The 16607-nt window shown below is 39.3% G+C and overlaps 1 protein-coding gene across 6 annotated transcripts in view; it reads right to left on the bottom strand.

The window, feature by feature from the left end:
• Positions 1–1672: 1672 nt before the first annotated feature.
• PLEKHA5 (pleckstrin homology domain containing A5) overlaps positions 1673–16607 on the bottom strand; it is a 261444-nt gene continuing 246509 nt past the window's right edge. For 4 of the 6 annotated variants that reach the window (XM_068969980.1, XM_068969979.1, XM_068969984.1 and 1 more), the window contains 5 exons: positions 9872–10081; positions 8882–9022; positions 8281–8405; positions 6473–6618; positions 1673–2304 (listed from right to left, as the gene is read on the bottom strand). In XM_068969980.1, coding sequence (XP_068826081.1) covers positions 2270–2304; positions 6473–6618; positions 8281–8405; positions 8882–9022; positions 9872–10081 — 657 coding nt within the window. In that variant the 3' untranslated portion in view covers positions 1673–2269. Of the gene's footprint in view, positions 2305–4791; positions 4895–6472; positions 6619–8280; positions 8406–8881; positions 9023–9871; positions 10082–16607 lie in introns of all 6 variants that reach the window. The other 2 variants (XM_068969978.1, XM_068969982.1) reach the window with 2 other exon arrangements.

Consider the following 16607-nt stretch of genomic DNA (forward strand, 5'->3'; position numbering starts at 1 on the left):
CTAACCCCCCGCAACTTGGTGTAATGGCCTTACCAGTCTGTCTGCCCTCCTTACCGTGAGCCTTGGGACTTCCTGAGCTCTCTATGCACCTCTCCTATAAGAGGGGAAAGTTGGGAAAGGTGAGCTTTAGGTCAAATAGAGAGTACTGATTTAGTACAAGTTTTTAAAGCATATTAATAGTCCCTCTACTATATCCTGTAACAAATACCTGTGTTGACTTACTGTTTGTAAATATATGATTTTCATCTGGCTTTCCGAAACGTTGAAAGCCAGAATGAAGTGTTACAACTACTTTATACTACTTTCTTCAAATTCTCCCTAGTGTCCACATATTCCAGAATAGGACATTTTTTCCTTCTTGCAATACTTCAAAAAATGTGCTTAGAGTAAATTAAAAGTAACATACCACACACACCAGTCAAACATAAAGACAAACACTGCACAAAAATACCCAAACAAAACCCAAAGAATAACATCAACTTTCAACCTCAATATACCCATACAAACTTGACAACAATCTCTGTATCATGACTAAAGGGAAATCATCATCCGTTTACTATTATTTCCTTTGAGAAGCCATCTTCAGAAACAGGTAACACATGTAATCATGTTTATATGGACAGACAGAGCTATACATTCTTCTCCCGTTTATACCTCTCACCTCCTACATTACAGACTGTATCTATTTGCACTTCATTTTGTGTATTTCTGTTTGGATGAATTCTCATACATGTGCATTTTAAATTAAATCTAAATCTGTTTTAACATAGCATGAAAAAAAAAAAAGACTGACCAGCGCCGATTTAGTTTCAACCGTGTTATATAGGAATCCCAAAGCATCACATTTCCTTCTACTCTGGGAACAATATATAGCCTGAACAAAAGGTTATACAGGGAAGGAAATGTAATTGATTTTGAAGAGCGTGAACATCTGCAGAGAATGTGTTGTAAGAGAAAACGATCTCTGAGGGTCCTGCTTATGATGATGAAATGGTTTCTCGTTACCCAGGTCAGAGAAGTAACTGGCTGCCCCCGCCCCCACCCCAAGTCCAATCCCCTAAGTAGAGCAAGATTACAGATGCTAGAAGCTACTTTCTATGACACCAAAACCAACGGAAAGAGGAAGTAGGGACAGAAGACTTGACAAAACTAAATTTGCCCACTGGTGTTGAAAGACCAGAGAAACTTTATTCTGGTGCAGATTTTGTCATTAAGCGTAAAGTGATTGTGGCCAAGTCAGTTTCTCTCTCTCAGCTTCAAGTTTCTCAGCTTCGACACAGGAGAGCTGAGTTGGACGACAGACACAGTTCTGTTCTGGTGCTGTCTGCAATGAGATTAACAGACTACTTTTTCACTGAGAAGTCTCTTAAAGTCTGACTTTCCATTGCACATGGGAAGAGCAAAAATTCTAACACAAGTCATTTAAGAACATCAACATTTATTTAACATGATAAAAAAGAAATGAGATATGAACATTTGCATTTAAACAATAGTAAGTAGCCTTTAATACTTACTTTACGTGTGCTCATTGTATAATATATACACAATGAACATAATTACATTTGTACACAAACTAAGTACTGGATTTGAAAACCTGCTTATTGCTGTACACATCTAGTCCAATGAAGTAGAAGCCCAGTACTTCAAAATACCTACATTTTAAATTGCTTTTTAAGAAAAAGTAAGCGGTAACATTTGTGTTTAAGCTGACAAGAGTGTGGCAGTAACTGCTGACAATGCAATCTGACTGAGAAATAATTATAGCAGGAAACGAGACATACTTTACTTAGCAATAATAAAATGGCACATTTTAAATATATATATAAAATTTTTACAAATCAAGTGTGAAACAAAGCATTGCAGTAGCTGAAATGGGAGGAAGAAGAAAAAAAAGGAAAACAAGCTTCACTGGAAATAACTAAATTTTCTGTACTGAAAAATGAAAAGAAATACAAATCCACCCAGACTTTAGAAACATCAAAACCTGGAGATCAGCAACTACGTAAGCTCTGGCTGTAGACTGCACACTAAAAAGCACCTTTACTTATGTGCTTTGAAATCATAGCAGCAAGCTGGTGTCAGAGTAATAACCTTGAGATTACATTACAGAACCTTGAGTGTACATATGGGCCATTAAAGCTGTTTTGGAATAAACATTTTCCAGAAGTGATAAAACGATGCTCTGTGGCCAAAAGCATCAGAACTATGAATTTCATAGATTTAAAATATACTGTACAATATCTTCTCACATTGCCAAAGGTCCATGTCCTCAGCTCTGAATGGTTTCAACAGAAGTCGGTATAGCTGAAAAATACAGAGAAGGAAAATTACTTTGACATCTGCAAAGTTAATGAATGACCCTTTCCTAAAGTAACTGAGGGTGACATTCTCTAACAAAAGAACTGACAAGCATGGCCACGAAAATCCTAAAACATAATAACCATTGAAGGACATCTTCTCTTCATTTCCATAAGCTTAATTCACAAAGCAAAGAAACATAATGCAGTTAAATTGCAATTCAGATGGAAAAAAGGACCCAAACTTCTGGCTGAATCCAAAAGACTGACAAAATGAGCCAGATCTGCATGACTTTACTAAAATATGTAGTATTATATTAAGCTGCCTACATAGTGGTGTGTCTGTCTTGCGTGAAACCTCCGTAACTCTTGCCAAAAAAAGTTCAGGAAAATGATACATGTGCAACGAGAAGATGGACTGTAAAATAACACAAGCATGAATGCCACTGGTTGGCCGTGATGACTGCACGCCACAAGGTTAGAAAATATCCAGCAAACCCTGGATCTCATGCCAGCAGGCAACGCCAATGGTTCTTGGGACAAAAGTAAAACAAAACAAAATCCAATAATAACAACTTAAGGAACCTGGCCATGTATTCGAGTTTTAACTGTGAACATTCCTAACTGTCATAATGGTCTTGAGTACAGTGAGTTGTAACTTGTTTATTGAACCAAAAGATAATGAGAGTGGCTCTTAGAGTACATGTCACCACCAAGATAGACAGAGGCCATTGATCAATTCTTTGCACAGGAGGCATCAAGGGAACATAATGTTTATTATCCCTGTGTTTGGTGTTATTCTGTCACTAGTGGCAACTGCCACTTCTGAATGTATTTAAAGTTTAAACGTACAAGTGACAGAGAGCAAAGACACAGGTAAGACTGTAACAAATAACCCCAGAAAGGACGATAATCCTGCAGAGATCCAAATGACAACAAAGCAAGCCTCTTCTGGGTTCCAGATAGACATGATCTCAAATAAAAGTTCTAGATACAAGACTGCTGCTGCTGCTGCTAAGTCGCTTCAGTGGTGTCTGACTCTGTGCGACTCCAGAGACGGCAGCCCACCAGGCTCCTCCGCCCATGGGATTTTCCAGGCAAGAGTACTGGAGTGGGATGCCATTGCCTTCTGTTAAACATAAATCCTCTGGCTGAAAAAAAGGGACATAGGTTACAGCTTCTACCAAAAAAGGTGTGAATGGAAGTAGATTCTAGAAAATGTGAGCACTACTGGATGAAAACCTGAGTCAAGTTAGTGTCTGTAGGCATTGATTTTGAGAATCCAAAAATCAAAGAACATGTTTATAATTATGCTCAAAAAATCTGTAGGTGTTTTCATAGCTTTAACTGTTTAACAGAAATAGGTGGTAATCCTAAGGCACTAAACATTAGAAGATCTGGCAGATACTGAGAGAAAAAAAAGTGCAGAAAAAGGCATAAAATGCTCATTCTATACCTCACAGTTTTTCTGAAAAATAAAGTACGTGAGTACAAAATTGCTGTAAAATGTACCAGTTGTTGATAAAGTTTAAAAGTAAGACTTCAGGGGGCTTCCCTGGTGGCTCATGGGTAAAGACTCCACCTGCCAATGCAGGAGACATGGGTTAGATCCCTCATCCAGGGAAGATCCCACATGCTGTGACAACAGCTGAGCCTGAGCTCTAGGGCCTGGGAGCTCCAACTACTGGAGCCTGCGTGCCCTAGAGCCTCTGCTCTGGGACGAGAGAAGCCACCACAACGAGAAGTCCATGCACCACAGCCACAGAGCAGACTCCACTTGCTGGAACTAGAGAAAAGCCGCACAGCAACAAAAGTTCAGCACAGCCAGAAATAAAGGCATGAAATTAAGGGGAAAAAAAAGGACCTTAGAAAATTATTCTCAGTTCTAAATTGTGGTCAAAGGAATACTGGGCGAGAAAGGGCCCTTCTCCCTGTGCCCACTAGTGGCTTTTAGATAACTACTTTACTGACTTAAAAGTATTCAGAAATAATTTCTGATGGATCTTAAAAGATTTTCGATTCCATATCTAGTTGGCTGTACCATGACCTTCTCTTTATCCTTAAAAATAATTAGCAAACTCTCAGTATGGAAGATACCTCACCCTGACTGTAAAAAAAAAATTTCTGGATCAAAATGTAATGACTTGAACAGAATTCTCAGACCCGACTATGGAAAGAACCATGAGTTGGGAACACAGCTGCAAAACACCAGGAGGCCTGTCCTGGCACAGGCCCTTCCCTCCGAGTCTGGCTGTTTTACAGACAATGAAAGAAGAGACACGAGAAAATGTGGTCACGGAGCACATCACCGAAGGGCCACTGCTGGAAAGTTTAATTGCCCACGGTTTAAGCGCTTGGTCTACTTGCCCTGCCAACCATCACTAATACACAGGACAGAATTCATTGCAGGTTTTGGTCACTCAAACAACAGAGGAATAAAAGTCAAGTTGAAAACTTTAACGGTAAACCACAGAATCGAAAGGAAATGACGTACTTGGGAGACTACACACACATGAAGTGGGAGCCTTCTGTGAGCTGCGGCTGCGCAGACGGGACGGGTGACGCGGAGGAGTCGGGAGACGGAGGCAGGCTTTGCGCTGGAACACACGGAGAAAATGGGACAAGGTCAAAGCCCCGGAGACACCTCTGGAGCAGAAAATTCTGACGCTGTGGTCCCAGCACAATAAGAACATGTGTCGGGAAGGAATTATTAGCTGCATTTCGCTTCTGCGTTTTGGCTATTCTGACAGCTAAATTATTCAGGATGAAATGTCTCTTGAAGACAGTTTAAAAATTCTTCCTTGTACACCTTAAACTTATATAATGTTATATGCCCATTATATTGCAGTGAAACTGGAAAAAAGAATTCTCTCTCCTTTTTAAGTTTTTTTGTTTCAAGGTTAATTATCAGATGTCTTTAGTGACTTAACCCTTTCTCACTTTTAAAGTCTTTTCTAGTTCCACGCAGCTAAATATTACAGATGGTTTAAGTGTTGGGGTTTAAATACACCCACCATAGTCCTTTGGGCTTCTCTGGTGGCACAGTGGTAAAGAATCCGGCTGCCAGTGCAAGAGACCCAAGATTCAATCCCTGGGTCGGGAAGACCCCTGGAGTAGGAAATGGTAACCCACTCCAGTATTCTTGCCTGGAAAATCCCATGGAGAGAGGAGCCTAGCAGACTACAGTCTATGGGGTTGCAAAGAGTGGGACAGGCCTGAGCGCGCACGCGCACACACACCCCCCCACCTTTAACCCAGACCTGCTGTATGAATAACCTGATGTGACCAATGATAATCTTTTGTAAAAAATGAGAATGCCCATGCACATTGCCTTGAAAGTGAGAAGAGACAAGGAAAAGACGGTGCTTCACACTGGTTACAAAGGAACATGGCTGATAATATACATTTCCATGTTACAAGTATATAAGATACAGAAAATGCTCTTAAGAACAGTCCTAGGTAATTGAATTTCATTGTGCTTACCCTTCTGCAAAAAGACTAGGGGTGGGGGGTGGGAGGTGGAGAAGGGAAATAGATTTTGCTTATGGGCTATGAGAAGGAAAGCTGATGATTTATACTAGTGGTATCATTCTCCTACACCCTTCCCTTGTCAAAAATCATTAAAAAAGAAATAAGATGTTGAAGAATCTAGAAAGTATAAAAAAATAGCAAAGACAAAAATGTATTTTTCTTTCACATGCTATACAGTTCATGATCTTTTACTATCAGAGAAAAACCCAGATGTGGATTATGGTAGGAGCTAAGTAAGTAAATCCATTATACTATTAATAGTTTAGATATTCAATCTTCCACAGTTCCCAGAGGGGGAGAGGTTTATGAATACTCTAGGAATGCAATGTCAGAGAAATAGGTAGGATTTCCAAGTTGTAAAAAGTTTAAGGCACGTGTTAAGGTTAAGATCAAAAAAACAAACAAAAGAAGGAAGTGACATCCAAGCCGGAGAGAGAGGGCAGCTCTAGTTGCTGAGACAGGACTGGCCCTGGATCCTGAGTAGCAGCAATCTTCCTGACCATGCAGGTGTGGGAAGGCAAAGACCTCTCAGTCTGTAGCTGATGTCCCCAAGTGGCCCCCTTGCTAGAGTCTCCACACAGCAAATAAATTCAGAGGTTCAGAGGAAGCACCAGTGAGAAAACTAGGAAACATGTAATATCTACCTGCCATTGTCTGATTTCCTCTAGAAGCCTCAGGAGTTAGTTCATAAGAAAGAACATTTTCTTCCTGCTCATGAATATTGTCCTTTGTATCTTCTGCAGGGGGGCCTTCTGGTTTATGATTTGGGATCTGTGACTCCTCTTGAGGGCTAATGAAAATAGAAAGGTATTTTAAAATTTGTTATTTTTTAATCTATTTTTATTATTATTATTATTTTGGCTGCAGGGTGTGTGGAATCCCAGTTTCCCAACCAGGGACTGAACCCACGCCCCCACTGTGTTGAAAGTGTGGAGTCTTAACCACTGAATTGCCAGGGAGGTCCCCCAAATTTGTTACATTAGAATGCAATTTTTTTCTTCCAACTGAATGTTATGAAAAATCTTTACAGAAACGATGCAACCATCTATATTGCACAACTGCTAACATTTTGCTCAAAGTTTTTTTTAAATCCACATATTGTCAATTTTGTTTCATTCTAAGCCCTCAGCCTGCTCCTCCCCAAATTATTTTTAAGCAGATTAAGTACCTATCACAATCTGTAAATACCATCAGATACCCAGTCAGTGTTCAAATGATCTCAACTGCTTTATAACATCATCTTAAGAGTTACTTGTTTAAATCAGGATCCAAACAAAGTCTGATTATATTTGCCTGACAAGTCCCTTAATGTCTACTTTAATCTAAAACACACCACCCCAAGGCTTCCCTGCTGGCTCAGTGGTGAAGAACCCGCCTGCTAATGCAGGAGACATGGGTTCAATCCCTGATCCAGGGAGATCCCACATGCCTCGGGGCAACTAAGCCTGTGTACCACAACTGCTGAGCCCACAAGCCTAGAACCTGTGCTCCCTAACAAGAGAAGTCACTGCAGTAAGAAGCTCGAAGTAAGAAGTAAGAAGTCACTGCAGTAGGAACCCTGCTCAAAGGGCAGCAATGAAGACCCAGTGCAGCCAAAGATAAATAAGTAAATAAAACAAAATACAAACTAAAAGACCCCAGATTCACTTCTCCTATTCATTTCAGAGATAAAGGCACTCCTATGACATGAAATCACAGTATTTCTCTTTTCTAGCACTGAGAATGTTTTTATGGAGGGTGAGATTGAGGATATGCATCTTAAAAGGCTAGTTAACAAATACAGTTAAAAAATAAACAGAAAATCACTATAATTTTTGGAATCCTTATCAGACAGCTTAGACAGCTGATCAACATCTGTCATTATACGGTAAGGTGCTTACTTTGCTACAGCTTGTGTGCCTAGAGATAGTTAGGAAGTTTGAGATCAATATGTACACACTGCTATATTTAAAACGGATTACCAACAAAGTACTACTGAATAGCACAGGGAACTCTGCTCAATGTTATGTGGCAGCCTGGATGGGAGGGGAGTCTGGGGGAGAATGGATACACATATATGTCTGGCTGAGTCCCTTTGCTGTCCACCTGGAATTATCACAATACTGTCAAACGGCTATACTGCAGTATAAAATAAAAAGCTAAAAAAATTTTTTTTAAGGTATTTATTGATCACTTCCTAGGTGTTTAGCACAGAGTTAAGTGCTGCACATTTATTTTCTTGTTTAATCCTGACAACACACTTGTGAGATGGTTACTACTATTACCCTCATTTTTACAGGTGAGATACTCGAATTTAAGAAGGTTATGTAACTTGCTTAAGATCCTACAGCTTGTAAGTAAATATTACGGGAGTGGCATCTAAGACCTCTGACCATAAAGTTTACCATTTTTAAGCAGGTGAATTTAATTTAGCAGATGATCCCTTTGTTTGCTTGTTTTCTCTAATTATTACCTGTATGGCACCTGTTCAGGCATCTCTTTGTTGTCTCCTTCTTTATCCATCACTTCCTCAGAATTCACTCCATTTGGCTCAGGTGTGAAAAGTGTTTCAGAAAAACCATTTTCAGTTTTTTTAAACTATGGAAGAAGGAAAAATTTATTTTTTCAAATGATTTTTTTTTACCATATTTGCTATATGAGCAAATTATCTAGAATGATTCCCAAATAAAAGCTTATTAAACACTATACCATATCAAATATTTACTGAAATATATTTTAGAATCAAGTATATTAAAAACAGTGACATCCTTTCCTACATCAGAAAGACAAAAAGTACACTGCCATTACTAGCTGCTTTGGGATTAAAGATTCTTTAATTGGGGTAATGGTAATTTATTCCAGCCTCAACTGATCATGTTTTAAGTTTTCAATTAACCCAGTTTTTGACATGACTGAACATATATATTGATCAAATTACATGAAACCTATCATTTCACTGAGATCAGCATCCTCTGTGACAGAATGCCACACAAAACTATCTTCAACCTTCCCACCTGATCTCATCTTAAAAAATCCATCCCTTTGGAATCTGTGTCCTAAAATAATCTTGCTACCTCTTCGCTGAAATCCGTATTTTGAGGTTCAGCTTCTTTTAGTTGAACAGTGTCTGTGGAAGGAGTGTCATGGTTTGGCTTCATGTCATTTTCTCTGATGACAGTGTCCAGTTCCTTAGAGTTATCATCCTTTCTTTGAGCCTGCTGAACAGATAGGCAGTACTTTTAGATTCATACTATACAGGTATGTGTAGTTTCTAGATGGTACCTGCTAATTTTTTAAGTTGGCCCTTCATTTGCAAGGCTTCCTTATGAGAAACAACAGTACCATCTTATATATATTAATCATCTCTTTGGTAATGTGTAGAATGTACAGTCACTCAACTGTTAACCTCTCCTAGAAACGCCTTCTCTCCAACTATGCTAAGTGATTTCCATGATGACAGGGAGGCACTTTCAGTTAGTCCACATCAACAAACAGGGATCGACCGACTGAAGCCTCTGGAAAGGTTCACTGGTCTGCTCTGATTTATGAATCAGGATAACCAACAAACAAATAATAAGAGATGGAATGGTGTCTCTTTATAAGACTGAAGTTAAAATGTGCTGCATAGTACAAGTTTTATTCTGAAGCTCTCCCCTGCTACAATTTAGGTCATGCTAAATTAGGATACAGAGTACTGCACATTTTATTGGGAGGGGAATTGGGGACTATCTTACATGGCATTTTACATTTGTTGAAAGCAAATTTTATCTTCTTAGTATTTCTGTGACATATACAGGACAGGTTATATCTTTATTGATTTATAGTAGAGGAGATTAAGTTCACAATAGGAGGGCAGCCAACAAGTAATTTAGCCAAGGTTTTTTTTAATCCCAGGGCTATTTCCATTTTACCAAGCTGTCTTGGCATATCATAAGAGTTAAATAATATAACTATCTATGTTGCCAATATTTAAAAACCCATCTACCATGTAGCTCTATGATTCTAAGATTCAACCGATATTAGATTTACCCACAAGAATGAGTAAAAGCAACTGATATATATACCTGGGTAATCCTGAATGGATTATCCCTTAAATTTGAAGGACTTGGTAAGGGTGACTGGTCTAAAGCACCAATAAGATTTAATCCTTTTTTCTTTTCCCTTAAGCATGCTTGTTGATGCCTCCTGATTCTTTCCATTTGCTCTTCCACAGTCATCCTAGGTCGAGTGCTTTCAGCCAAACAGAGCTGTTCCACTGCACTTCTTGGTCGTTCCTTTAAATTGAAAATAAACAGATGAATCCTGAATACAGGACACAAGTATGTTACAATAAAAAAACGTTTAAAATGGACTTCCCTGGTGGCAGAGTGGATATGAACCTGCTTATTAATGCAGGGGACATGGTTCAATCCCTGTTCTGGGAAGATCCCACATGCCACAGAACAACTGTGCCACAAAACTCTTTGCTCTAAAGTCCTCGAGCTGCAACTACTGAAGCATGCAGGTCGTACAACCCAGGCTCCACAACAAGAGAGGCCACCACAATGAAAAGCCCACACACCACAATGAGGAGTAGCTCCCTATCGCCACAACTAGAGAAAAACCCTTGAAAAAAGAAGCAATGAAAATGCAGCACAAAAATAAACATAATATTTTTAATTTTTTAAAAAAGTGTTTTAAAATGCATTAATTTTGTTGGCAAAACCAAAAGTGGCAGGTTTAGATGTCATTTACATAACACCAGAAAAGCAGATTACTTTGAGTGCACTGATGCATGATCAGTGATGGAAAGCGAGAGAGGTGGGAGGTAGGAGGAAGGGGAGAAAAGAGGAACTTAAGGAAGGTATTTGCTCGTTTAAAAGAAAAAAAAAAAACGGTATGGTATGAAGCTCTGAAGTGACCCTACCTTACAGCCCTAAAATGGGAAATTGTATAAAACTCAAATTAAGAGAAAAAAGAGGCATGGCTTCAAAATATCAGTAACTTTTTTTCCCTTTGTTGCACAAGATTTTCATTATGGGATGTGGGTTCTAGTTCCCTGACCAGGGATCAAACCTGGGCCCCCTGCACTGGGAGACTGAAGTCTTAGCCAGCGGACCACCAGGGAAGGCCCACAGTAATTTCTTTTATTATACTAAAAACTATAATGTTTCAAGTCACACATTATTTTTTTACTGTGAAAAGACTGGTAGAGAAGACATTCTTAGCCTATGAGCAATAATAAAACTAAGGAAGAATTTATTTTCTATAAATCAGATGGCTATATTTTATATATCAATATCTATCTATATATATAGATAGATATATATAGATATATATACATTTATATGGTTCACTTTTATGGCTTACTGAATGGTTTAAAAACATCAGTCACATTAAACTGTCAGTTTTTACTTCTCACATTCTTACTAAGTACACCAATAACTGTCATAAGGATATTTTACCTTATTTGATATAACAGAAACTTTAGATATTAAACATGTATGGACATCACCAGATGGTCAACAATGAAATAAGACTGATTATACTCTTTACAGCCAAAGATGGAGAAGCTCTATACAGTCAGCAAAAACAAGACCGGGAGCTGACTGTGGCTCAGATCATGAACTCCTTATTGCCAAATTCAGATTGAAATTGAAAAAAGTGGGAAAAACCACTAGACCATTCAGGTATGACCTAAATCAAATCCCTGATGATTATACACTGGAAGTGAGAAACAGATTTAAGGGACTAGACCTGATAGACAGACTGCCTGATGAACTATGGATGGAGGTTTGTGACATTATACAGGAGGCAGGGATCAAGACCATCCCCAAGAAAAAGAAATGCAAAAAAGCAAAACGGCTGTCTGAGGAGGACTTACAAATAGCTGTGAAAAGAAGAAAAGCGAAAAACAAAGGAAAAAGGAAAATATATCCATTTGAATGCAGAGTTCCAAAGAATAGCAAGGAGCGATAAGAAAGCCTTCCTTATTGATCAATGCAAAGAAAGAGGAAAACAAGAGAATGGGAAAGACTAGAGATCTCTTCAAGAAAATAAGAGACACCAAGGGAATATTTCATCAAAGATGGGCTCTATAAAGGACAGGAATGGTATGGACCTGACAGAAGCAGAAGATATTAAGAAAAGGTGGCAAGAATACACAGAAGAACTATACAAAAAGATCTTCATGACCCAGTTAACCACGATGGTGTGATCACTCATCTAGAGCCAGACATCCTGGAATGTGAAATCCAGTGGGCCTTAGGAAGCATCATTATGAACAAAGCTAGTGGAGGTGATAGAATCCCAGCTGAGCTATTTCAAATCCTGAAAGATGATGCTATGAAAGTGCTGCACTTAATATGTCAGCAAATTTGGAAAACTCAGTAGTGGCCAAGGACTGGGAAAGGTCAGTTTTCATTCCAATCCCAAAGAAAGGCAATGCCAAAGAAGGCTCAAAGTACTGCACAATTGCACTCATCTCTTACACTAGTAAAGTAATGCTCAAAATTCTCCAAGCCAGGTTTCAGCAATACCTGAACTGTGAACTTCCAAAGTTCAAATTGGTTTTAGAAAAGGCAGAGGAAGAGATCAAATTGCCAACATTTGCTGGATCATCAAAAAAGCAAGAGAGTTCCAGAAAAACATCTACTTCTGCTTTATTGACTATGCCAAAGCCTTTGACTGTGTGGATCACAATAAACTGTGGAAAATTCTTCAAGAGATGGGAATACCAGACCACCTGACCTGCCTCTTGAGAAACCTGTATGCAGGTCAGGAAGCAACAGTTAGAACTGGACATGGAACAACAGACTGGTGCCGAACAGGAAAAGAAGTACGTCGAGGCTGTATATTGTCACCCTGCTTATTTAACTTCTATGCAGAGTACATCATGAGAAACACTGGGCTGGAGAAAGCACAAGCTGGAATCAAGATTTCCAGGAGAAATATCAATAACCTCAGACATGCAGATGACACCACCATTATGGCAGAAAGTGAAGAAGAACTAAAGAGCCTCTTGATGAAAGTGAAAGAGGAGAGTGAAAAAGCTGGCTTAAAGCTCAACATTCAGAAAACTAAGATCATGGCATCTGGTCCCATCACTTCATGGCAAACAGACAGGCAAACAGTGCCTGACTTTATTTTTTTAGGCTCCAAAATCACTGCAGATGGTGATTGCAGCCATGGAATGAAAAGACACTTACTCCTTGGAAAGAAACTTATGACCAACCTAGACAGCATATTCAAAAGCAGAGACATTACTTTGTCAACAAAGGTCCATCTAGTCAAGAATATGGTTTTTCCAGTGGTCATGTATGGATGTGAGAGTTGGAGTATAAATAAAGCTGAGTGTCAAATAATTGATGCTTTTGAACTGTGGTGTTGGAGAAGACTCTTGAGAGTCCTTTGGACTGCAAGGAGATCCAACCAGTCCATTCTGAAGGAGATCAGTCTGGGGTGTTCATTGGAAGGACTGATGTTGAAGCTGAAAACTCCAATACTTTGGTCACCTGATGCGAAGAGCTGACTCATTGGAAAAGACCCTGATGTTGGAAAAGATTGAAGACAGGAGGAGAAGGGGACAACAGAGGATGAGATGGTTAGATGGCATCACTGACTCAATGGACAAGAGTTTGGGTAAACTCCGAGAGTTTGTGACAGACAGGGAGGCCTGGCATGCTGCGGTTCATGGGGATGCAAAAAGTCAGACACGACTGAGCAACTGAACTGAACTGAACTAAACTGAAGATCTACAGAAGAGAGTGGACAGGTGTTTTGTGCCCTCTGGACTCAACTGCTGAAGACTGACTAGGATGTTGGTGTGGAGTTGCTAGAGTTCTGGAAAGAACCCAGGGCAGAGGTTAAGTATTTCTTGACTAAGCAGTTGAAGAGCCCGGCAGTCCATGGCATTGCAAAGAGTTGGACACAAATGTGCAACTAAGCACACAGTGAGAAGCAGTATATCAGGATAACAGCCACGACTGTTTTCTCTCCACTGCAACCTAAATGTCTCTGCAGGGACTTCCCTGGTAGTCCAGTGGATAAGACTCCAGACTCCCAATGCAGGGGAGCCAGGTTCGATCCCTGGTTGGAGAACTAAGATCCCATATACTGCAACTCAGCCTGTATGCCACAACTACTGAGCTTGTATACTCTACAGCCTGCATGCCCCAACTAGAGAAGCCCAGGCTCAGCAAAGAAAAAGCCGGTGTGCAGCAGTGCAGACGCAGCACAGCCAAAAAAATAAATAGATAAAAATGAAACTGTCTGCCGGGCAGCAGTCACAGCTCTAGAACTGTATTCTATTGTAAAGAATATCTTAAAGAGTTCATGCAGAAACTAAAAGGAAAATGAAAATGGAAAAGCATGAAAGTGCAGAAATGATCACACTTCTCATTTATTTGTAAATCAAAACATTTGTTTTTGTGGGAAAAAAAATGTATATATATGTATTTTCTTTTTTATCAAACTTTAATCTTTTTGTTTTGTATTGACATATAGCTGGATTAACAATGTTGTGGTAGTTTCAGGTGACCAGTGTAGGGACTCAATTCCTGTATATGTATGTAGGGACTCATACATATACATGTATCCATTCTCTCCCAAACTCCCCTCTCATCCAGGCTTGGACTCAACATTGAGAAGAGTTCCATGTGCTATAGGTCTGTGTTGGTTATCCATTTTGAATACAGCAGTTTGCATAGGACCATCTCAAACTTCCTAACTATCCCTTCCCCTTTAAAAAGAGTAAATTCTAGATACTGATTTGGATGCTGGCTATTTTAGCACTGTTGTTTTTTAGTTATACACAACAAACATGTATTCTTCCTGGTTTTCTGTGTTTGTGAAAAAGTGTTGTCTCACTGAAACTTCTTTCTCCAAATTATATTATACAAATCTACTTTATTTTTTTTAATGCAAAGTATTATTAATTTTTACATTTTCTCTCCAATGTAACTAGAAAAGAGTATCTCATTGGGGTTTCAGTCAGCACTTTAAAAATGATCATCGGAGTTGAGCCATTTTCATATACTTGTGAATTACTGCTGCTGTTGCTGCTGCTAAGTTGCTTCAGTCGTGTCCGACTCTGTGCGACCCCATAGACGGCGGCCCACCAGGCTCCCCCATCCCAGGGATTACTAGTATTGTATATTTTTCATTAAAAAAACCCCTATGAATAACTGATTTATATTCATTCATCATATATTATGGAACTTGTCTCATATATTGCAAGTATTTTCTCCTGGCATCTATATAGTTTATAAAGGACTTCCCAGTACAGTATTATATAACTATAGTCTTCTATACTTTTACCCCAGTATTTGTTTACATATGTCTTTCTTCTGGCATTTATGATTGTTGTTGTTTAGTCACTCAATCATGTCTGACTCTTTGCAACCCCATGGACTCTAGCCCACCAGGCTCCACTGTTCATGGGATTCTCCAGGCAAGAATAATGGAGTGGGTTGCCATGTATCCTCTAGGGGATCTTCCTGACCCAGAGATGGAACACACGTCTCCTCTACTGGCAGGGCAGATTCTTTACCACTGAGTCACTGGGGAAGCCCCAGTATTTAAGTTAGTTATTATTTTTTAAAAAGATAGTTATAGAATAATATAAATCCACTAATATCTTTCTGTTTGTCCTCAACATGCATTTTAAGTTTTTTTTTCCTGTTTACATTACTATTTTCAAAGAAAACACCCTTTTAATCTAAAAAAATGCCTAACTCTATGAACAATAGTATTACAGAACCATTATATTTCTTATATATAAATCTATCAGAATTGGGGGGATATACGTTGTGCTTGTACTTTAGTATCTTTCAAGAATCATCATCATTTGTTGTACTTTTCAGTCTTTTCTTATCATTTTAAGTTATCTCATACCAAATAAATAGAATTTATAAAGATGAAAAGTTTTAAAAAAAGGCGAAAAGTGAAAGTTCTTTCGCAGTCCAAATTTCAAGAGAGTACTTGGGGAAGTGAGTTAAATCCTCTGGGAATCTTCCCAAGAAAACCAAGGTTAGACTGGTGAAAAGTCAGTTTGAATTAAATGGATCTTAGATGAAAGTGTGAAAAATAGAGGATTTCCTTCTCATTCTTAATTCACATTTCTCATTGTAACCAGAGGACTAGCAAAGTCTAAGTCTCCCACAGCAGAAAGGCCCTGAAAACTCAGGCTGGCTTGTAAATCCATCAGCTTGTCTGATCACAGAATGTGTTTATCACTCTCTTAAGGAAATTCTTAGAGGTGTCAAGGAGCAGCTATCTGAGAACAGATTCCACAAACTGGTCACTAAAGGCTCCATGTGGAGTCTGAGCAAAGAAAACCTAAATTAGGCTTGTCCTCTGAGATGCCAACTGTGTGGCTGCTAAATCACTTCAGTCGTGTCTGACTCTGTGACCACATGGGCTGTAGCCTGCCAGGCTCCTCTGTTCATAGGATTCTCCAGGCAAGAATACTGGAGTGGGTCGCCATTTCTTCCTCCAGGGGATCTTCTCAACCCAGGGACTGAACCCACATCGCCTGTATGGGCAGGCGCCATGCCTGGTGGCGCATGGTACCACTGCACCCCCAGGGCTTCCTGAGGTGCTAATTCCCTGAATGGAATTTTAGAAATTAAGATTGCTAATTTTTTCTTAGAATATGTAAAAAAAAAGTTTTGATGGGAATTCCCTGGTGATCTAGTGCTTAGCACTCTGAACTTCCACTGCTCGGGGCATGGGTTTGATCCCTGGTTGGAGAACTAAGATCCTGCAAGCTGCGTGGTACGCCAAACAAAATTTCCAAAACAATCCCCTAAAATTAAAACG

The sequence above is a fragment of the Capricornis sumatraensis genome, chromosome 4 (genome assembly GCF_032405125.1).
Source record: "Capricornis sumatraensis isolate serow.1 chromosome 4, serow.2, whole genome shotgun sequence".
Classification (NCBI taxonomy): Eukaryota; Metazoa; Chordata; class Mammalia; order Artiodactyla; family Bovidae; genus Capricornis; species Capricornis sumatraensis.